The sequence below is a fragment of the Euprymna scolopes genome, chromosome 42, assembly GCF_053919585.1.
Source record: "Euprymna scolopes isolate OS-2025 chromosome 42, ASM5391958v1, whole genome shotgun sequence".
In the NCBI taxonomy this organism is placed as follows: Eukaryota; Metazoa; Mollusca; class Cephalopoda; order Sepiida; family Sepiolidae; genus Euprymna; species Euprymna scolopes.
Window position 1 is genome coordinate 29,730,447 of NC_136523.1, and position 24,863 is coordinate 29,755,309.

A 24,863-nucleotide genomic window follows, 5' to 3' on the forward strand; every position below is an offset into this window, starting at 1 on the left:
AAGGCTATATAATAAAGTAGTTTCTATTTGTGAACAAAAGTCATTGAATGTTTTGGAGATAGACTCCCATGACCATATTTATCCAAAATAAACAGCCAGAGTATATAGATAAATATATTTCATTTTGATTTAAAAGAGAAAAAAAAGACATATGAATGCACACTTTTCCTTAACAAGGTGTGATTTTAGACAGATACAAGATGTTTGTGAAGAAAGCAGCGCAAAGAAACATTTTTCTTGAACAACTTTATTCAATTTTAATTAAACAATTATAAATTAAGATGCATGTGTGGGGAAGGAAACAGGAAGTCATTCTTTGATGAAATAAAAGTCATCTCTCTTATCGCCTTCATGAATTGCTTGCAATCTTAGCCCTCATGGCAAAATAAGTATTTTCAGTTTTTAGAGAAAATTGCCAAAAGAGGGAAAAGGCAGGTAAGACAAGATGAAAAGAGGAAGCAAAAAGAAAAAATATAGGAAAAGAGAAAGAAAAAAAGTGATTTTGGATTAAAATATAGAGAATTCCCATTCATGAAAGGCTCTAGTGATTTTTCTGAATAAAAAAAAAATCCATTAACATGCAAAGAACTTGTATCTCTATATGATTGCATTCCTGTCTGGTACTGCATAATTGCTTCTTTGCAGAGTACAACATAGCTTATTTTAAATTCAATATCATATACTTGTCAAACCATTTAATAAATGATTAAACCTAGTTTATTGCATTGATCAATTTTTAAACTTCCATAATGTGCTTTATCTTTTTACTAAAAATCATTCATCTTATTAACTTTTATTCTAGAGCAGCTCTTGACCTTAATGACAAAAAAAGAGAGGCAAAGTATAAAACTTACCAATTCCTTCTTCAGTTAAATCTACTGTCACAGTGAAGAACATAAAACCCTTTGCACCTTGTTTTTGACAACCAAGTAATGTATTAACCCAACCTGACAAAGAAATATAAAATATAATAAAACAAAAAAAAAATTCAAAAAAGAAAAAGGTACAAAGAAAAAAAGAAAAAAAAGAAAAGAAAAAAGAAAAATTGAAAAGAAAAAAGAAATTGAAAAGAAAAAAGAAAAAAAAATTGAAAAGAAAAAAGAAAAGAAAAATTGAAAAGAAAAAAGTAAAGAAAAAAGTAAAGAAAAGAAAAAAGTAAAAAGAAACAGAAAAGTAAAAAGAAAAAAAGAAAAAGTAAAGAAAAAAAAGTAAAGAAAAAAAAGTAAAGAAAAAAAAGTAAAGAAAAAAAAGTAAAGAAAAAAAAAGTAAAGAAAAAAAAGTAAAGAAAAAAAAGTAAAGAAAAAAAAAGTAAAGAAAAAAAAAGTAAAGAAAAAAAAAGTAAAGAAAAAAAAAGTAAAGAAAAAAAAAGTAAAGAAAAAAAAAGTAAAGAAAAAAAAAGTAAAGAAAAAAAAAGTAAAGAAAAAAAAGTAAAGAAAAAAAAGTAAAGAAAAAAAAGTAAAGAAAAAAAAGTAAAGAAAAAAAAGTAAAGAAAAAAAAGTAAAGAAAAACAAGTAAAGAAAAAAAGTAAAGAAAAAAAGTAAAGAAAAAAAGTAAAGAAAAAAAGTAAAGAAAAAAAGTAAAGAAAAAAAGTAAAGAAAAAAGTAAAGAAAAAAAGTAAAGAAAAAAAGTAAAGAAAAAAAAGTAAAGAAAAGAAAAAAAGAAAAAAAAAGTAAAGAAAAAAAGTAAAGAAAAAAAGTAAAGAAAAAAGAATTTTGTAATGATCAGCTTTGAGGATCATTCCTAAATTTCCACAGCCGCTATAACCAATACAGATACTTAGACAACTCATGTATACTATATTTACGACTTTGCCACTCGGACTTCAGGTTAATGGAAAAAAATAAAAAATAAATAAATAAAATGCTAAAATGGCCTGGAAATGTGAAATTACTTTATATTAAATTTAAATACAAAACTTACCCTTTATTGTAAATTGTAAAGTATATATATATTTTTAATGATTCTTTCTGGCATATGTTTTTAAATACATAAAAATAATTTTTCTTGTTTCGGTCTTTATATATATATATATATATATATATTTTTTTTTTAAATAAAGAAAATATGGTAACTCAATAGTAATAGATAATACAGAATCCAAATTAACCAAAACAGAATTGCTACAAGCAAGAAAGCTTAGAAGTACTGACAACAATTTTGGGAATTAAAAATAAAGTTTAGTAAAGATTGACAGTTCAAAGAATGTTTTGAGTGAAAAGAAGTCGTTCAGTATGTAAGAAGGAATTAAGTACATGTGGTCATTTCAGCTGGCGCCATATGCATTTATGTATGTGTAATAGGATAGGCAGAAACTGACATAAATATAGCAGGCCACGTCACTATAAGTCATGTGACTTGCCAATGTCACAAATAAAATTCTACAGTCACAGACACATAGTATGGACTATTTTTTCTTACAATTCCCAAGGAAATTGCCATAGGATTTATAAAACTGTTCTAAAAGCGACTTATTTTCCAAAAGATAAAAAATTATTTTAAATGTAGATGTGCAATAAAAAGGTATTTTCTGCTAGGAAAATAAAAGTATATTTAATTACTAATTAGATACTGGTAACCTTAAAATTATCCTAATGTTTCATAAATACTGGCAACTAATATTTAACAATTTTTTTTTTTTTTTACAAGGTGATCATCACTTATCAAGGCCCGAAAGCCACTCAGGGATAAGGGTTATTGCATTAGTGTGGGGGTTTAATAAAAATGTCTACTTAAGGGGGTGGTTCATCAGGAATTTGTTTACGTTGGACTTGAAGACATCCAGGTTATAGTCAGGTGGGAAGCAAGCAGACGGAACAGAATTCCACAGGCATGCAGTTCTAAGAAAGAAGCTTTGTTCATAGAATCTACGTTTTGATTTAGGCACAGATAAAGAGTGGGGAAAATTTTTTACAGTGGTTTCAGCTAGATGGGTGTTTTTCATAAAAGATTTGCGAGGGGGGGACTAGAGATTGGAGCTCAGACGAGCACCTGCCATGGAAATAACGATAAAACAAAGATAGGCTCGCAACGTCTCTTCTATGGGAGAGAGGTTGCAGGGAAGAGAAAAGGGCATCCTCCACTAAGCCACGAAGTCTATTTTGTACTCTGTCAAGGCAGGATAGGCTGTTTTTAGCAGCTCCTTCCCAGATATGGCAGCAGTATTCCATCCTTGGGCATACTTGGCTTTTATATAGATAGAGAATTGCATCAGTAGTGAGATATCTTCTGGAGCGGTAGAAGGATCCCACCATCTTTCCAGCGACCTTGGCAACAGACTTGATGTACGTGTTCCATTTCAGATCAGGAGTAAAGGTCAAGCCCAGAAGCTTGTCAAAACATGGGGCACCTCCTAGACGAGAGCCATCCATTTCAATTGATGCCAGATGGGGATCAAAGTGTTGATGATGTAAAGATAGGAGCTTGGTTTTAGATGCATTAAAAGGTAACCAGCCACGTCTTCCCCCACTGAACCACGTGCTCAAGATCAGTGGAAAGAGAATCAGAGAGAACTTTGTCATTTACAGCCTTTGATGTGTTGCCGTAGATGGTAGTGTCATCAGCATAGATGTCAACGAATGATTTAAGTATGTGTTTAGGGAGATCATTGATGTAGATTAGGAAAAGAGTTGGGCCCAGGATGGACCCCTGAGGGACTCCAGTATTAATACTGTGGGCCTCTGATTTCTGTCCATCAACCACTACTCTTATGAGCCTATCAGAGAGAAATGATTTAATGATTGAGAAAACATTACCAGTGATACCGTAGCTGGAAATCTTGTGAAGTAGGCCTTTATGAAGTAGGCCTTTGTGAAGTAGACCTTGTCGAAGGCCTTTGATAAGAGCAATTGCCCTAGAAAGGAAGCCTTTGTCAAGAGATTCACTAATCCTATGAGATATAACCGTTAGCACATCTGCGGTAGATCTTGCAGAACGGAAACCATATTGCATGTCACTAAGAAGGTTATTTTTGCTGAGGTGGTTGACTATTTCTCTATTTAATATGGATTCCAGCAACTTACTCATGACACACAGGAGACTTATTGGTCTGTACTGAGGGGGAGATGACTTTTCACCTGAATTCTTAAATACAGGGCATACTGATGAGGTTTTCCAGGGTGTTGGAAAGCACTTAAAGCAACGCTTAAACAGTTCAGTATGTTAACATACATGTAGATGTAAAAAAAATATATAATATCTTTTAACACTCAATAAAAGCACAAACATAAATTAAAATCAACTTCTAAACATGATACAATTCTAAAAAACCTAAAAATGAAATACTGGAACCTTTAAAAATCTATTACAGTTAAAGAATTATTGGTATTTTACCAAGCATTGTTAACTCTTTTCTTGCACAGACGGAACTACCATGAAATGTAAACAACACATATTGCTCTTTCCTTGCACAGAAGGAATACTTACAAAATGCAAAACACATCCTTGGTTTGGGAATTCAAATATGTACAAAATACTGATACACCACTATCCTCACCACCTCAAAAAAAAGAAAAGGCCCTAATAAAAAAATTTTTTTAATTCTTTTACGGGTACCAATATTTAATTTTCTATTTTTGAATGATTATCAAACCTTTCATGATACTATATTTGTGGGTTTATTTTTTTTTTGCATTTTCAATTCCTATTGACGATTTTATTTAATTTTATATTTTTGATTGATTAACTAGGCAGCCCCAGTGGAGAGAGGTGTTAAAAAAATATGGTAGAAGCAGGTTTCCCCGGCATTGCCTAGGTCGAGTAAGGAACCCCACTCCCTGGGGAGAGGTGATTAAAAAGGTGGTGGTAGCAGTGGAGAGAGAGAAAAAAAAGTTGTAGTAGCAGGCTCGAACCCGACAAAAGCAACCATTAAAACAGTCATACGGAAATATGAGGAATGTCAGCCCATTGACCCAGCGCCGGTCAAGTGGGAAAAGCGAAAGCTGGAAGTGAACGAGAATTGGAATGGATATCACGCATTATGGCACCTTCCATTTTTTAACTCTAACAGAGTGTGGTCCATCGCATTTCTCTATTTGGAGGAAATTGGCGAGGCAGGATTTGGCAAGCGTGATCCATCAGTTGGAGGCAGTGTTCCTCGAATGTGGCTCGCCACATGAAATCCTTTTAGACAATGACACAGCTTTCTGCAGCAACATGTTCCAAGCATTTGCACATAAATGGGGAGTTCACTTGCGATTCCGTTGTGCATACGCTCCAGCCGGGAATGGCATAGCGGAGCGATGTCACCGTACAGTGAAACGAATAGCAGCTAGAATGTGCTGTCCCATACAGGAGGATGTCTACTGGTAGAACATCACACCAAGAGACGACACAACTCCCTTCACTGTGCCTGTCAACAGGATTTATCAATACGAAGTTTGTATAAAAGAGACCAATCTTGCAACTGTGTCCCTAGGTGGCAAGAACAGCTCTTACCAGGTTAGAGATCGCATGTAGGTCAAAAGACCGCAAAATCGATGTACCACGAGGTTCGGCAAGGGTGAGGTGACCAAGGTAATCAGCCCTCCATCGATTTTGGTGGACAGCGTGCCTCGCCATTTGAAGGATCTGCACCCTTGCCATTATGTTGTTACATCGGAGGGAGAGGAAGACTCAGACAGTACGATGTCTTCTGAAAGGACAGAGAGTATGATGCAGGACGACGGAGAGGATTTTGAGCCATATAATACCCATACTGAAGAAGCAGAAGAAGGACCACCCCTCTTGCCTTTACAAGGAGTATCCGCCAAAGACGGAAACACCGCCTATGGAACCACGAGAGGGGATAATGGAACAGACTGGTAGCAATAACAGTGGTAATGAGGAAGTGCAGCCCTCGATTCTTCAAAGAAGTACCCGACAAAGACGACTGCCCTCCTGCCCTGTTTGTGAGGGGGGGAGTGTAGCGGAATTGGCAATAACCGAAATGGGGAGGAAATAAAGAGCTTACCTCGGATACGTCTGTTGTTGTATTGCGGGCAATCGGAAGAGAGTTCCAAGATGGCATCCATGGCTTTGACCCCATGCAATTCTTGCAGAATCGCGCATGCTCTTGCGCAATTATGCAAATATATAATTCCCGGACGTTATAAAGGCAGGACGTTGGGAAGCAGTCAGGGGGTTTTGGAGATTATGCGTAGGTGGTTCTTGTGGTTGGATTGTTCTTTGTGACGAACCACAAATTTGTGAGAGGCAGGTTTTATTCTGCTCTTTTTTTTCTGTCTCCTTTCTCTACGGTCATTACAGCCAAGAAATCCCTCTCTTCTAGAGGTGGGCGGTGCAGGACGAAACTGACTATTTCCTATCTTTGTTCCTGATTTTTGCCCAACTACATTTTGCTACATTTATATTATATGAAACTAAATTTTATATTGAGTAAAATTCAGCTTCACTAAAAAATTGAACCGTGTTCCATTATTTTCTTTATATAATTTTAAAGTAAATAATAAACAAATTTTAATCTTAAATCCATGAAATAACAATGTTTATTTAATAAATGTTTTTTGCAGCAACTTATCCCTTTTGAATTAATTCTTATTTTTAATACTGAATAAGTTCAGTTTCAGTATAAATTGTGTTTCATATTTTTCTCTTTTTCAATGCAAGTTTTAAAGTTTTCTAATATTTCTGTAAAACGCTCTCATTCATTATCGACAGTCTAACTGACAGATCTTGCTTGCTAAGACCAAATTTTTCAGTGATTGGGCCTACTATTATGAAGGTCTTACAGAGAGGTATGAAGATATGTGTGCTTATTAGCATGCCCATTTTGTTTGAGAGAAAGTGAGTGCATTTTTAAAGTGGTGCATTTGGTGAGCAGTGTGCATGTGCTGGCATCATGTGTTGGTGATAGTCTTAGAAATCCTCAGCCACACGCCAAGGTTTGTTTTCAAGAACGTACCTACATGTGCGTTGTCTGAAACAAAAAGATACAGGAAAAGAGAGAAAGAAAGTGTTGTTTGGGTTTTTATAATATGCATGGATTTTTGGCAGTGAATATCCTCACTTCTTTGGTTGGGCAAAAGTACTTATTTGAGATTTTGTCTAATTAAATCGATACATAATATTTACTGACATTGCTACTTTTAACAATCGTCTAAGGTTGTTAAGTATGATGAAAAATAGACAGTGATAAGGCACTAAAAAGGAATATATTATTTGATTAAAAAGGATATAAATTCTTAGTTTTAGAAAAACACACATACACAAAAAATGCAACTCACCTCTTGATTTTAGCTCAGCATGTAAACTATACAATCCTTCATGTCCAATGAGGTGAGAGAGATAATGACCAGGCTGCAGAAGAGAGAAAGAGAGAAGAATGTATTTTAGGTATGAGGAGTTTTCATTAATATTTACAATTTTCAAACTGCTAACCTAATACAGAGGTAATGTTAGATAATGATACTCTTTCAAAGCTATGCTGGCAATTGTTGCAAGTTATAATGCTGAGAGTTTAAATAAGGAGATATTAAGTACCATTTTTTTAGCCTTTGGCATGACTCAACTAAGTGAACCATAGTCTCTCAATTGAGTTCAATGATGGAAAGGTTTTTAATTTGTTTGCTTGTTTAAAAAGAAAATTATTTCAGAGAAAGCACAAAGTCACTTAATTTAAGAAGTTAACAAGAACAAAAAAATGATTGTTACAAAGACAGATGCCTATTAGCCTTAGTCTTGAAAAGACCAAGACTTTAGATAAGAAAACAGCCAGTAGGAAGATGAGTTCCACAAGCTTGCAGTTCTTGGAAAGTAGCTCCTAGAATAGGAACTTGTAATACAAAGTATCAAAACAGAAAATTGATAGATACCATCATTCAAACAAGTTGGAACAAAGGAAGCAGAAAATAAATCAGACAATTCTGAAAAACACATGACATAAAAGTATTTATAAAAATAAAAAAAGACTGAGACTAGCAACATCACATCTTATAATACTTACATTGGAGGTATAGTATGGTTGTAGATCAGGAATGGGCCAAGTAATTGCCAAATTTCTAATGTCTTTCACAGGAACTGCGCATATCTTTCTCTGCAGATATAGAATTCAAAGAATATGGAAATTTAAAAATGTATAAACTTTGATATGGTATTGCTTTAAGGCATTTTAAATTGTATGATTGTTTTTTAAACACTACATGGATACATGGTAGAAATTTTGAAATCTGAAATATTAATAATAATCAATTAAAAATATTTAATATAGAATTGACTATGAATACATATTAAATCATAAATTAATTATTACAAAACATTTAATGTAACATAATAGAAAAGAATAAATTTTAAGAATAATAAAAACAATTAGATATTTTTAAAGTGCTTAAAAATTAAAGACTAAATCTTAAACCTAAACTGAGACAACTCTGAACAGTGTAACCCACCAATGTTCACACTAACAAAAATGATTCGAATAAAGTACTGAATACAAGAAATGGAAAACAAAAATTTTGAACTATGAAATATGCATTATAGAAAAACAATAACGACACTAAAAATGAAAAGCACACAAAATATTTGAAGCCAGCATTTTAAATTTAAACTCATGCTGTTGTACTAAACTCAATGGTCTCCACACCAGAAATGTCCCATGAACAAATATCTCTTCCTGCTGAACAGTGTGCCAAGAGGATAAATGAATGGTGAAAAGCAGGTATTAAAGTACATATTCCCATACGGAAGTATTATAGCAAGCCCCACTCTTCCCAATGGAAAATTACATTCTTTAAAACTGATAATAAAAAAGGTTGAAAACTGAAAAAGACTCATTTCACTTTGTATGTTTTAATTTGCTTTCAATCTGTGTTTATCCGTTATACCTCTGCATTTGAATCGCTTCCTATAAATCATCATATATATATATATATATATATATATATATATATATACACGAAGAAGATTGTTCCAAAAGTAAAGCTTCCTATTTTTTAACTAAAAAAGTTTAAGAGCTATGAAGACGGGAGTGGTACCATTAAAACGAGCAACCTTTTGTGCTTCAAAGTTCATCTACTGTCATCAATATTTTCAATGCACTTTTTCCAGTAATAGGTGGTAGCTGTGATGCACATCCTGAGCGCACTTTGTCACTCACGTCTGTCAGAACCCATCTTCTGTGCTGACATCACCTGCATTGGCTTCATAAACATTCAATTTTTTCTGCCTGGAGGAAATCAATTACGCATCTGTTTCTGACATATGTCCATCACAGAGGTTGCTTTCTTAGAGTCTCATACCATTAATATCTGCAACAGAGTGATGAAATGTTCAGGTCGGGAATGCACGAGTTTAGTCATCATAACAATGTAGTTTGTAATCCCCTCTGATCCATTCAAGCGGAATAAAAATAGATGTTACTTTTGGAACATCCCTTGTATTTGTGTGTGTGTGTATATATATATATATATATATATATATATATATATAGTGTAAAATTTTGTTGAAAATTCAAAGACTCATGTTTTTTCTTTTTCTATAACCTTTGTTTATTTCCTGGATGTTTTCCATTACATTTCATTCCGTTTCATTGATGAGTAGACAATTTTTATGATTTATGTTTCCATAAAAATGTCCTGTCCCCATCAACTTCTTTAGTTGTTTATCCATTAGATTTTTACAACAAAAAGGTATATTTTTAACATGCTGAACATCGTATTTGGGTAAAAAGATTTCCAAAGCGATGCCTCTTCACTTCCATCTTTTGGTGTTCTATAATATATATATATATATATATATATATATATATACACACACACAAACACACTACACAAAATTCTTCAAGAAAACTACATTAACCTATTAAAAAAAAAATTTTTTAAATCATGAAATCTAAAATATTGTAAAAAATCATGATAAAACCCTGGAAAAGAAAAGTGTCTCCAATTTTCAAGTTAGTGTTCCTGAGCAACGTTAGTTTTCTACCACAAAAATAAAAGAGAAATCTTTACCTTTACTTGATCACAGCCACATGGATGATCTAGCCACTCTGGAATTGGCACATTTTTATTAATGACTTTCTCAAATAAAGGAGTTACCATTGCAGTTAACTCATCCAAGGTTTCTAGAAAAAATTTTCAAAAAAGATGACAATTTGAAAAAGTGTTAAATTTTATGTCACTGTTATGGTGATATGCCTTATTTTGTCACTATATGTACTTTTCTAGACAAGATGCATAGAGGATGCTCGAAGGAAGAGGATGTATATAGAGAGATACTATAGAGGAGCCTACAATGAAGCTCGAAGCAGTTTCTCTGCAACATTGTCGAAGAGAGGTGCTCCACTAGTACATAACAGTCAGATTCACTCTTAACAATTAGTTCAACAAAAACTGGGCCATTTCAATGGCCTTTTATCTGCCAGACTGAGGTATTGATCCTGAATAGTCCTAGGAGGTCCACATTTCCAGACCTTGCCTTCCCTCTTTGGGGAAGGGTTTATTGTTAACTGCTTCAGACGCCCGATTGGAAAATGCTGACAGGGTTGCTTGGGCTATTCTTAGATGGTCAGAGTGCCCTTCTTTAGAGATACTGACTTGTCCTCCCCATCTTCCAGTTTTGTGCCACATCGTTCTACGGTGGGAAGGAAATAACTAGTTTTTCTGCAACATACTATTCTATACATTTGTAAATACACTACATATTATCAGCTAATCAAATTCGTAACAATTACATATATATTACATACATATAATAAACTAATTATACCTTTGTTATGTTACATTAGAGTTTTTTTTACTTCATTTTTTTTTGTTATTTTTAAATACAACTTTTTTGTTTGTTTTTATCAAATTATACATTTTAAATGATACACTTTAGATTAGGATTTTGAAAGTTAAATTATTATATCATCATTTGGTCATTAAATTATTAATTGAACCAAAATAGTTGGTGTCTATACAGAGTGCTAATGAAATGGCTTGATATCAATAAAAATCCATATGATCTCAGAAATGATCATATGCAAACTATTTTTTATGTTGAATTTTTGAATTCTATAGAAAGATAGAATAAGAATAATGATTTAATAAAACATTTAATATTTGGTTAAGTATCATAATAACAAAATGAATAAATTATATATATATATATATATATAAAAATAGTGATGATGGAACGATTCCAAAATTTTTCCCAATTCCAATACAATTACTAATTCCGGTCTAGATTCCCAATTTCGATTCTTTTAAAATTTATTAATATTAATTAGAGATTTGTTGTTGTTTATTTTTTTTTTTGGGGGGGGGGGGGGATTTCAAATTCTCAAATGTTTTCCTTGCAATTGATTGAAAATTGTAAAACAAAAGATTTTGATTTTAAAATAAAGCACGATTGTATCAGTTCGTTGTTAGTGTACAACATAGTACTTGAAAGTTTTCATAAACAGTTGAAAATAGTCAACGATTGGTAGGCAAAATGAGAAAATGTAAGAACAAAATATTTAACGCCCCTACCATTGTTACCAATTAATTTTTAAATAATGTTACTATTTAGAAAATCATTTTTAACATGGACAGGGTGTGGGCTTTGTTAACTATTCTGTACCTTCTTTCTGTAAGAGAAGTTAAAATTTTATTTTAATTATAAAAATTTGCTTATTGATATTCTTTTCTGTAAACAAAAACAAAAACGAGATGCAAATAATAATAGTAATGACAAATTTTTAATATAACACTCAGCTAAATCCGCATTCCCTCCAAAAATATTACTTTTATAGGGGATTACATGTGAACCCTTAAAAACATGATAAAAAGAAAAGCAATCATTTTATTATTTAGCTAGATAAATGTATAAAGATTCTTGTAAAAATAAATTTTATTTATTAGAAAATTTTTTCCTGGTACACCACACAGATTAATAAAAAAAATCCATTTTGTTTTAGAAGCAAAACATCGACTTCAGTTCCATTGTTAGATTTTTTTGGTGCACTGGCGTACATTTTGGCATACCAAAATGGCGGATTGAAATCTGGCATGCTGGCGTTCCAAATATAATTACCCAACGATAGGTATGCAAAATAAGAAAACAGTGTAGGGAGAGAATAGTTAATAAAGCCCATCCCATGTCAAGAAAGTGTTTCTACATAACAAACTATTTAGAAAAGCATTCTTAACATTAGTAGGGATTTCTGTTAATTATTCTGTACCTTCCCTCTTTAAAAAAATGTTCACATTTTTTCTCATTATCATATGCATTTGGTCAATTATTAGATTGATTTGTGTTACAGTAAAAGAAAAACAAATTACAGATACTACTGCTACTACTACTAATAATAGCAGCAAATATATTAATCCCTTTAGCTAAATTACTTTCTCAGAATGGGATTCTACATTTTTAAATGATTATGTGGCAAAAAAGAAAACAAACAAAACAAATATTTTAAAATTTTATGTAGGAAAACTGTTTTGCACATAAAATTAATGTAAAATGATACTCATTTCTAACTTATTTTTGTTTAATTGCACAAAAATCGAAAATCAAACAAAATACTTGTACATCATAACATTTTCAATCGATTGTTAACATTTATTTATGTGTTTCTACCAGCGCTTCTTTAATTTTGAGCAGTTGACACTAAGTTTGTTTTAAACCAAAAATACACTTTAAAGAAGTTTAAACACAAATAAATTTATTCAGGCATGTAGAAGTGTCTTTCCTTTGGTAACATTTATTTATTGCATACTTGTTTTTGCTTTTCTTTTTCTTTTAATTACAGTTAGAAATGTCAAAATTCCATTCTTCTTTTTGAGGAAGTTTAAATGTAGATATAATTTTCTTTCTAATTAAGAAAATCTTCAGAATGTTTTCTTTTTATGCATTTTATCCAACCATCTTTATTTTTCACTTGCGTCCAAGGTGTAATGCCATAAAACTTTAATTATTTCAGGAGAAGTCGATGACAAACACTGCTAATGTACAGCTGGCACAACAAAATTTAAAACCCCGCCCAGAGCATTTAAAAACTTTTAATAATCAAATGAACTCCCTTGTGTGAGGACATATAGACATTTAGCAAATAGATGCGAAAAGTTTACAAAGGGAATAGGAAAGTTGTCTCTCGATAAATGACCAATAAATAAAATAAATTAAACTCTGTGAATCAATGTTCAATCTGTAAATGAGATTTATAATCCATTCTCTGGTCCTTCTCAGTCTTATGTTGTAAATGAACAACTTATAATAAAAAAAAAAAAAAATGTGCTTGTTTCATTTTTCATTGTCAAAAAAAAAAAAAAAAAAAAAAAAAAAAAAAATTAAAAGAAATAATCGGTTTGGAATCGGAAATTAGGCTATAATTTTTCTGATTCCGATACTAATACCCCAAAAAGTTCTGATTCTTTCGATTCCTAATGCCGATTAATCATCCCAACACTAATATATAAATAAAATAATATAACAATTGTTCAAGATGAATACAAAATGCAGGAAGAATAAGAAGAGACTATGTACACAAAACTTACAAAGATATTAAAATTTGAGGATTGGTATGTGATGGAAAAAGTGACAAAACATCTAAAATTTAATTTTTTAGAAAATCATAAAACTGACAAATAGTGACAAAGAAAGTTTTTAACGATTAATATTGGAAGGGACAAAATCAAATTACTAACCTTTTCCGAGGACAGCGAGGCACATAATGTTGCTGGAATAGAACTTCTCATGGAATTTCAAAAGTTCGTCACGTACATCGATTCCTCTTTCTTTTGGCTTAGCTTCCAGAGTTTCTTTGTTTCCTAAAATGGTTGCAAAACAAAAACAAAAATCTAGTTGAAATCAAGCTTTAAATGGCAAAACCTTAACTGCATGGACAGAACAAATACCTAGAAATGCAAGTGGTTGATGAGGGTAGTGGTGCTGAGGTTTCTATGCTTTTTTTGTTTAACTGAATACACATGCACGTTAATATATAGTAATAATTAGTAACAAATAGTGATATTTACAACTAGAAATTAAATAGGTTTAAGGCTTCCAAAATTCGTACCAGAATTATTCGCAAGGACACATGGCACAGTGGTTAGAGTACTTGGAAAAAATCAATTGTAAAAGTGATATTCTCCTGGAGGCGACAGAAAAATACAATTGCGAAATACTTAGGACTTCTATCCAGTTATGGCTGACAGAACGAGAGCATGCTATCCCCATGAAGTAAATGAAGGGTTCCGCTTGAAATTCTGTCCAAATTATTTCGATTTTATTTTCAATATTTAAAAAATAGTTTAATGGTACTGTTTTTATTAATACTTAAGAAATAATTTTATAGTATTTATTTTGATTTTATTTTTTAATATTTTGACACAAATTTTTACTGGATATAAAGAATAAGATTTTCAAGGCCTTTTCAAGACATTTTCAATATTTTCAAGGATTTTTCACGGTAATAATAGAAAAGGGCAAAAATCAAAATTCAAAAAGTTTTCAAGTCTGTACGAAGCCTAACCTAATTGTGTATCCATTTTTTTTCATATGAATTCAAGAAAATTTTATTTTAGTCTCTTTTCAGTCTATGGATTGGTAAAGGTTGTGCAATTTTATCTACATCTCTCCTGAACAAGCATTGCTTGAATTTAGTGGGAAAAAGTCCAGGATAACTGGAAACAACATCAGGATAAGCCAGGGATGAGAGTAGCCAACAGCAAAAATGCTGAAATCAAGATGAATTTCCCAATCTGGGCCACAACATCGTGTGTGTGTGTGTGTGTGGAGAGAAGGCAGCACAAAAACCTATTTTTTTTATTCTAAACAAATCCAAGCAGTTTCAACTAAGAAAGTCAAAATTAAGAGAATGTGGGGTCAAGGAAGTTATTCTTTGATTAAAATGAAATCATCTATCTCCCCTACTCGCTTCATGAATTACTTGAATTGTCAGCCTGTACAGCAAAATTAACATTTTTAGTTTTCAAAGAGAACTGTTATAATTAAAAAAAAAAAAATCATCTTTTTTTGGTATTACAAAAAACAAAAAAATAATAGATTTCAATCAAAAGTAGAGAACACATCCATGGGAGGTGTAATGCTTTCATTAAAACATTTATATGCAGCCATTTTTAATCTGTCATCAGGTGAGCTCATCGAATACAACTTTTTTGTGTGTACAACAAGACATTTGTTAGGAGTTTACTATTAAGTTTATTGGAGAGAAAAATAGCCAACAGATGAGAGAGAGAGAGACTTGTATTGTTTTAAGTAATTAATTAAATATCTTATTCAGATAAATAAGTAGATAAAATGAGCAGAAATTTGGGTGAGGTTATTTCACACTTTGGGATTTCAAATGGTATCTGCCTCGTGTATGTCCCATAAGCATACTGTCTCAAACCTGTTTCCTCTGTTGATCTCAATATCTGATGCTATGTCGTGTCAGCTGGCATCGATCTGCTTTTATTCTATTCTGATCTTACATAACATCTGCCATCTTTCATGAGAATCAATTTATTTCCCAAACTTAGTGTCACTTTGACCGTGTCCAGATTAATATCAGTTAATGTAATCATTATCCAACAGTAATCATTCCAGTTATTATAGGATCAACTGGACTCATAAAAAAGAATTTCAAAACCTACCTGGCAAATATACCTGGTAAACCAAGTGCAAGAGAGATTTAAACAATTGCACTTAAAGGGATGATCAGAATTTAAAAGACCTCTCAATTGGAATATATGAGATAGCAGGTGAATGTTTGGTGTCTGATAGGATGCCCTATCCCCAGCTAGCACAAACTAATAAGAAAATTTAAAAGAATAAATAAAAATAACAAAGGTTCTAGCGATTTAAGCAGAAATCCCCCTTTTCTGGACTTAAAAAAGATGCCACTTTAAAAAACAGAGAACATACATCCTGATAAGCAGAGAAGACTAGTGTTTTTACAGTATTTTCCTTTGCTTAATTGTATGAGGTTTGAGAATCTACTCAACCTGTTATTTTATCAACTTGCATGAAAAGAATTACGTAAAAGATGCTTAAAACCGTTTGAATTATGCAAATACCATCAGTAGTTCAAAATTTATGAGAATTTAAAGTGCCAAAATTTAGGTTTTTCCAAGGACATTTTTCTTTAGAAAAAGTGGGCTAAATTACGGACCTCAACATTTCAAGAAATTTGGTAATTTTGCCACCATTTATTTATTTTTCAAGCTATTCTCATAAAACTTGGTACTCTTATGTAAAATTGTGTGCTCTTTCTGTTATGCAATCAAATCTGATGCATCTCTTTACCATAAGTCATGAATTATAAATTCAGATGTACAAATTTCAATTTTTTTAAACTGGCGCATGGTATCATAGAATAGGCATTTTCTGGCCTCTTCACCAAAGCTTAATCTTGGGTGTAGCCATTGAATGCCTAAAGAGCATTCATGGCCGGTATTTACTACTCTCCTCAAAGAAAAAAAAATTGAGTAGATATGAATTAATCTCAGAAATAAATCAAAGAAAATTTTTCATATAGATTTTGGATTTCTGTAAAAGATGGAAATTCCCATAGTCGACCAGAACTTATGCATTTTGGGACCAGTCCAATTTTCAATTTTGTAAATTTTCTCTATCTGGCCCAAAATATATTCCTATTTTCTGAGATGCAACCATAAATCATACTCTACATGAATTCTTGATATAACTTTCACAGTACCAGGATACCAGAAATCCTGATAAGCAACAACTATATATTCACCAGTTGATGGTAATTTTTGTCATTTCTATTCTGTTCTGTAAACAAAGAAATAAAATGGTAATTTTTTACCTTGCTTCCACCTTAACATTCAAAATGATTACTTCTATAGGTTTTAGGGTATACTGAAAACGAATATTGCATTTAAATTTTCTGCAAATAAGTAGTTTTCCAGATATTAAGCAATTTCATTTCTTATGTTATCGCTGGTGGCCATCTTGGTACGCGCAAGCGCACAAACGCAACTCAGAGAAACTATGCACAAACGCGCATACCAAGATGGCCACCAGCAATAACGTAAGAAATGACATTGCTTAATATCCGGAAAGCTACTATTTGCGGAAAATTTAAATGCGATATTCGTTTTCAGCATACTCGAAAATCTTTAAAAGGTAGTCATTTTAAAGAAAAATGTTAAGGTGGAAACAAGGTAAAAATTTAAAAAATGCATTACAATGAAATTCTTTATCGAACCGCCTAATTATTATTATTATTATTTAGACATCCTCAGTTAAAAAAAAAAAAAAAACGGGTTTGTTTTACAGACTCGAAAAAATGGTCTTGACAAGGAGTTAAAAATAAATTCAAGTTTCACAATATCTTTTTTATTTACTTGTTAGGTGAGAGTACAGAATAGTTAACAAAAAAATAACCTTCCTTCCCCATGTTAAAAATGGGTTTCTAAATAATAACGTAGTTATTTCAGCATGGTAGCATAAGTGCACAAGTACCTTTTATTTGTTACTAATAATGCCTGGGTGTTTTGAGATGTGTGTGGTTTTGGGTAAATCCAAACTCCGGGGGTGGTTGGGGGTTAAAATAAAAAAAAAAAGTTTTGGTAGGTGAGTATGAGGATCGAACCCGAACCCTTGAGGCAAAGTTGCAAATTAAAGTGTGAAAAAAAGACGTACGATGTTAACCACTGGGCCACAGAGACATACAAATGAATTCATACGTGTTTCCCTTATTTAACTATTGACAGGTGGTAGCAAGAAAAGTTAACTCTGCTGCTTCTATTTGACCTAATTATTGAGGTCAAATAGAAGTCACGCAGTTAACTTGGGTTTGTTTACCCAACTTTGACTGTTTTTTTCCCCCCAAGATGTTGGGGAGGGGGAAACCAGCTCCCCATTGTCCAGATTGAATAGCAATTGTCTGATATGAGAGGCGTTTTGCCCCACATTGATCAAAGCCGATTGCTTCTGGATGTTTCCCGGCGTGATGCTGAGAACGACTTGTTAGCTTTTGAATTAGTTTCACTTTTTATACAAAAAAGCCGAATCAACACATGAGAAGCCAAAATAGCAATAATTTTTGTAAAAGTCGTAAATAAATCTAGACACGAAACACTTTCCCAAATCCTAGATATTATTATCTACGGCCTATATAAACACTTCTAAGCGATCGTAACCCCCCCCCCCCCGGATCATGTGCGAGAAAAGCCTTTGCGAGACATACACGAAATGGTCACACACATTTTGCCTTTTATATATATATATATATATATATATATATATATATATATATATATATATATATATATATATATAGATGTATTTGATTTTGTTGTTTTTGACCACTAAAACAATTCTACCTTAAGTACAAATAAGAAGTTAAACACATGTATTTAGTACATTTTTTTGTTTTTTAACGCTTTTAGTGCAAGTGTACTAAAAGCGTTAAAAACAACAAAATAGCATTGTTTGGAAATCAAATTTGAAAAACTTGAAAATGATTTTTTTAAATTGACGAATTCAGAAGAAAAAATGACTAAGGCAGTTTTCTATTTTTAAGAGAATAACTTTAGTCAGATCAGCGTATGACATACTTAGTGACTGTTTTCTGTAAGCGGGTTTGATTTCTATAAAAGATAACATTTTAAAGAAAATTCCGCACAATTAATAATTATCAAATATTTACATATTATACATAAAAATAATTCTGAAACTATTATTTATATGAAAATGGATTTCGTCAACTTTGCTCGGTCATAACTTTGCTTCCTGTGGTCATAAAAATAAAAATCAAATACCAGTAGAGATGGACTTCTTTGTTTATATAGCCTGTAAAATTTCGGCCATATCCAATCAAATTCAACCCCGTGTATGTGTCCAAACATAACGTATAAAATGAAAACATTGAAAAAAAAGGGTTTCCCTTTTTGTTGTCATTTTTTACCGTTTTTTTCATTTTTAACTTGGAGCATAAAAACATTGAACGACTAAAAGAAAAATAAATTAACATCATTGGAATGCTTATTTTATTCTCTTTCCATCAATGTAATTCTTTTAAAAAATTGACCAAGAAATAAAAACGATATGACTTGTTGAAGCACATTAGGTATGCAATATTGCCGATGTCCACGAAAATACAGCATACGCTTGTAATGCTATTACTATTTAATCCGTAGCTAGAGAGAGAATACATGGATTCATACCTTGCTAAAGAGCATAAATAAAAGTGATGCAGTAACTCCAACAGAACTTGAAACAAGCCTACAAGAAAGTTTGGGTTTGATTTGATACATTTAATGCTATTCAGACAAAGCTTCTTTACTTTAACAATTATAAAAAAGCCTAACCACTGAGTACCTCGCCAAGAATCCAACAAATTCTTTGGCTTAACATTCACAAACAACATCAACTGGAATAAATACATAGAAAATATTGTCAAGTCTGCTGCAAAAGTGGGATTATTCTGTATATAATATTTTGATTGCAGAAATTCCTCTCTGGACCAAATTACCGTAGGTTTGCAATAATAGATGCCACATACAAATGTATTATGTCTAGACTAGTATCCATTACATTATGTAACTTTACAACTTGATTATAGACATATTTATGCCTTATAATAAAATCTTACAATCCATCCTGGGACAGAAATCATTACTATTGCCAATACCATTAGAGGAAGTAGTTCCTATTTTTCTCTCTAATTCATAACTGCTCTCACCGTCCCCACTCTACACAGCGTAAAATTACACGCAGTAGATTTGTATTGCCCCGTCACCTTTATAAACTGACTCATAAACTTTTTAAAATTCACTTCCGATTTGCAGATTCAGAAAATAATGATTTCTCCCTATGCAAATCCCATCCTTTCCCTTTCTCATTGGATGCGAGCTGTAATTCTCTTATCCCAGATTTTGAACCTTCAACAAAAACGAACACTCATGTATTAGACACATGGCGTCTGCAAGCCACGCGTTAGGTCAAATTGTTACACCATATACACACATGACACCAATATCACGTGTAGATTGTTTACTTCTTGGCCACTTGCATATATTTAAACAAAACCAACAATAAAAACTTACTGAATGGCTACAGTTTACTTTGCAATTAGTTTGTCATATATTCTCTATCGCTTTTTGTATTACTACTGTCATCAATCTTGTTACATCAAAAAAAAAAAATTTTTTTTAAATCTTTGCTGCTTTCTTTTTTAAATAATTTCATTCATTAATAACAAGCCAAATTAATGAGGTATATTTGGGGGGGGGGGACTACCAGACTTATAAAATGGCCGATTATGTTTTTCTTATTTTCTTTATTGAAAACATGACGAATTTCGTCCGTCATAAATTACCGACTCCTTCTCTCTATCGCTTGAGTCATCTAAAAATCAGCAAATGCCATTAGATAAGTAACCTTATTTCTATTCCCGTGGATGTGATTGCTCAATGGTTACTTTTTTTTTTTGGCACCTTTTCCTCCTTCGCGTTACAGGTCCTGCTTTCCTACTATCTTGTATTTTATTTCTTTTTTACACCTATATCCACCTAGGCTGCCTACCTTCCCCCACCCCTGCGTAAAAAAGTAAAGTACGGTTGTTGTTGGTGCCCCCCCCCAACCTGCCCAGGTTAAGAACAGTTTTTGGAATAGACCCTCCAACCAGGTATTTATATCTTTAAAACTACCAGTCTGTACCAAATACAAATGATCTTGTCTTAATGAGTATACTGGAAAACTTATAAACTTGGAGTTGGGTCTAATGCAAAAAAAAAAAAAAAAAAGTTAACAGGTTCCTGTAAACATAACTATGCAAGCATTAACAACTCCCCTCCGATCCAAAAAGGAACGCTGGGCAAATGGTGGGGAAATTACCCCCCCCCCCGTCTCTAAAGTGAATAACATAAAAATGTTGTTCTTTCATGTTCTTCCTTGGTAGTGGTCAATGATTGTTACTTTCAAAGTATATAAGGAAACACACTTAATCATTACTGCAAAAAAGACAAGAACAATACATTTGTGTGTGTTTTGTTATAGCAGGTAGCGAAACTCACCCCCCCTTTTCGTGAAGTTTTTACAAAGAAAGACAGCATTGATGATAAACTAAAAGCAAAGTAAACAGTAGCCATTCAGTAAATTTGTGTTGGTAGTTAATGTTGAAATATACGCAAGCTGCCAAGAAATAAACAATCTAAACATAATTTTGGTTATGATGCAACAATTTGGCATAACGTTTGTCTTGCAGACGCCATGTTGTGCATAATCTGTGAGCATTCATTTTTGTTGAAGATTTATAATCTGGAATAAGAGAATTATAGCTGGCATCCAATGCGAAAGAGTGGAATGGGTGAAGGGAGAAATCATTATTTTGTGAGTCTGCGAATAGGAAGTGAATGTTATTTCTAGGAGTTTATGAGTCAGTTAATAAGGGTGACTGGGCAATACAAGTCTACTGGGTGTAATTTTACAGTGTAGAGTGGGGGTGGTGAGAAAAGTTATGAATTCGAGAGAAAAATAGGAACTACTTCCTCTAATAGTTATTGGTGATAGTGATGATTTCTGTCCTAGGATAAATTTTAGGATTTTATTATAAGGCCTAAATCTGTCTATAATGAAGTTGTAAAGTTACATAATGTAGTGGCTAATAGTCACAATAAATTTGTATACAGCATCTGTTGTTGCAAACCTATGGTAATTTGGTCCAGAGAGGAATTTCTGCGATCAAAATACTTTATACAGGATTATATATATGAGAGAGAGATTATGTTAGATTATGCTTACCTGTACCAAATCTACAGAAGTCATGATTCGGATCAGACATGGCACGCTCCAATTGTTGCAGTCTCCAACTGTCATCATGAATATTCTTACTATGTTCAGAATTAACAGCATTTACTTCCCTCTCAGTGGCGGAAGAAGTGAATAGGGGAGCAATAAAAAATTGGGCAAATCTTCAGAAAAATGTAGAGAAAAAAAATATATTGGGTGAAATGAAAAAGCACAATGTAAGATTTACCAACAGGCACAAAAAATATGAAACATGATACAAATAAAAAAAGGTAGAGTCTACCTATGACCTAGCTTGTACTCCTTTGTCTATTAGCCAGGCACAGAGGTACATTTAGAGACATTCTAAAGGCATTAAGTTCTCTGCCTTATTACTCTGATGATGTCAATAAATGTACCACCTTCTCTTTAACTAGGCAAATTAACACTTGTTGATCACTAAAATTCACATTATTATTCTAGACCACTCTTGTTGCAACAGGTTGAGGGTACATGTTTGACAGCTTGTCTGGCTGCTATTTTCGACTGGTAGTACAGGTGCCCTAATTATTAGGTAGTGCTAAGAGTGGTTGCCCTTTCAACAGTTGTATAATATAGGAATAAATATAGTGACATATCTGGCATGGAAATCAACCTTGTACTTATCTCGGGAGAGGGAGGGCTTTCCCAAGGTTACAATTGTATTGACAAAAACTTGGCTAATATAATGTAAAGCAGGTTCTCACTGCTGATGCAATTCTTTATCTGTATAAGAGCCAAGTACGTCCAAGGATGGAGTACTGTTGCCACATCTGGGCAGGAGCTGCTAAACGCACTTTATTCTGCCTTGACAGAGTTTAAAATAGACTTCATAGCCTAGTGGGGGATGCCCTTTTCTCTTCCCTGCAACCTCTTTTCCACAGAAGAGACGTTGCAAGCCTGTCTCTACTTTATTGTTATTTTTATGGCAAGTACTCGTCTTAGCTCGAATCTATGGTCCCCCCCTTGCCTAACCTTCACGAAAAACGCTCATCTATCTGAAACCACTATCAAAAATTTCCCCCACTCTTTATCTATCTATTATTAAACATAGATTCCATGAACGAAACTTCTTTCTTAAAACTGCACTCCTGTGGAACTGTGTTCCGTTTTCCTGTTTTCCAACTAACTTCAAGTCCAACATGAACAAGTTCTTGCTGAGGCGTCCCCTTAAGTAATCCAATTTATCAAATTTCCATTACTAACGATTACTACAATATTTTCCCATTGACTTCCATACACTCATTAACCCTTATCCTTGAATGGCCTCCAGACCTTGATAAGTGGTAACTCCTTTATAAAAAAAATTCTTTTAAATTAAAAACAAAAAATAATCTACTTATGTGAATATAGTTTACATTCAACAAGCACATGCAAAAATTGAAATGTAATATGAACATACATCTTGTTGCCCCCCCCCCTCCTTCCACATTAAGATGCCTTAGCTCATTATTTTTAAGTGACAATATTCCTCGTTTGGGATGAATAAAAAACTTTTAAAAATAAAATAGAGTAGAATGAAAAATGTAACTGAAAAATGTGAATTAGCAATAAATTATAATGATGAAATTAAATCCCATAAATATATTTTGCCTTTCCCTATTAAATATAAATCTCCAAAATCTTTATTTTATGCTGGTATTTTTTAATAATTTTGCCAACAACGATTAAAACGAGAAAGAGGAGAGGAAATGAATTGCATATGCATGTCACCTACACATTAATATTTCACCTGAAAAACTACTATACAGATAATTGGTTTGGATCAAAGTAATATTACACATGTACGTACCTGTCAAGGGCACCCTCAAGGTCAGAAGGACTAACATCAAAATGATAGTTCGTGTTTTCAAAGGAAGTGAAAGCATTATAATATCCTCCATGTTCGTGAACAAACTGAAGTGATAAAACGCAAACAAATTAGCCACTTAAAGAAACATCAAAGAAAACAATGTGAGGATTCATAATCTATATATATATATATAAAAGCGAAAATGTGTGTGTGTATGGATGTATGTTCGCTTTTTGTGTATGTCTACAAAAGACTTTTTTCGCCGTGATTTTCGGTTGGCTCGCTCTTTCTTAAAACTTTTTATATGCTATCTAAATAATAATATGTATGACTAAGGAACTCTGGTTGCAGCTATCTTTAATTTACCCAACTTTTACAAGCTATTTTCGAGATATTTTTGATCACCGCGTAGTGGAGAAAACAGAAACTGGCTTCCAGCGCAAAACTAGGTCAAACATCACGCAACTTAATGTTCTCTCACTTGATAATTTTGGTTTATAAACGTCAACTTAACACACTTATCAATTCATCTATTCCCATGGTTGAGATGGTTAGGTAGCAGAGTTTTTTTATTCCATTTCCTTTCCACCTCAAAAGGTCCAGGGTTCAAGCTCACTTTCTACTAAAACTTTTTTTTTCTTTTACACCTCCAAACATCCGGCCAACATTTTTTTTTCTTCCAAACAGGGTTATTTTGATCTACCCCCACCTCCCACCCACGAACACCTGGGCGACGCCGGGTACCCCCCGCTAGTTACCATAAAAAGTTCAAAATTGATTTTCAAAATTCCCACAACTTTGGTAGTCCTTTGAATAACTATTTAATAATCCATGAGCCATAAAATGAAAACTTCTAAAATAACTGAAGATCTAGTAAATTTAACTTTATTCAAAAAATTATTTTATATTCAGTAAAATTAAATTCTGTTTCCAATACCTATGCAACCAAATAGAGTGACAGTCTCATTTATTCAAGAAATTTAATTCTAAGTGTGCCTTTGGAATAAAATTTTAGTAGCTAAAACATCTGACAAGGCCAAACTATTTGCCAAGAACTTTGCAGCTAATTCTACCCTATGCGATGAAGGCCATCAACTCCCCATATTTTCTCCTATAACACAGAACATGCTAGGTAACATACAAATATCTGAGCATGAGGTCGCCAAGCTAATCAAGAACCTTGATTCCAGTAAAGCAACTGGCCCTGACGGTATCCCAATTACAGTGTTAAAAAAGCTTCCACCAGAACTTGTTCCCATACTTACGAAACTGTTTAAGCGTTGCTTTAAGGAGAAGTGCTTTCTAACACCCTGGAAAACATCATCAGTATGCCCTGTATTTAAGAATTCAGGTGATAAGTCATCTCCCTCTCAGTACA

General features: G+C 32.8%; 1 protein-coding gene across 1 annotated transcript in view; it reads right to left on the minus strand.

The window, feature by feature from the left end:
• LOC145266977 (insulin-degrading enzyme-like) overlaps positions 1-24,863 on the minus strand; it is a 110,078-nt gene that overhangs the window by 60,592 nt on the left and 24,623 nt on the right. The window contains exons 5-11 of the mRNA XM_080122817.1: positions 23,486-23,589; positions 21,670-21,839; positions 13,602-13,724; positions 9,942-10,054; positions 7,940-8,029; positions 7,221-7,293; positions 855-947 (exon numbers count right to left, since the gene is read on the minus strand). Of these exons, the coding sequence (XP_079978943.1) occupies positions 855-947; positions 7,221-7,293; positions 7,940-8,029; positions 9,942-10,054; positions 13,602-13,724; positions 21,670-21,839; positions 23,486-23,589 (766 nt within the window). The remainder of the gene's footprint in view (positions 1-854; positions 948-7,220; positions 7,294-7,939; positions 8,030-9,941; positions 10,055-13,601; positions 13,725-21,669; positions 21,840-23,485; positions 23,590-24,863) is intronic.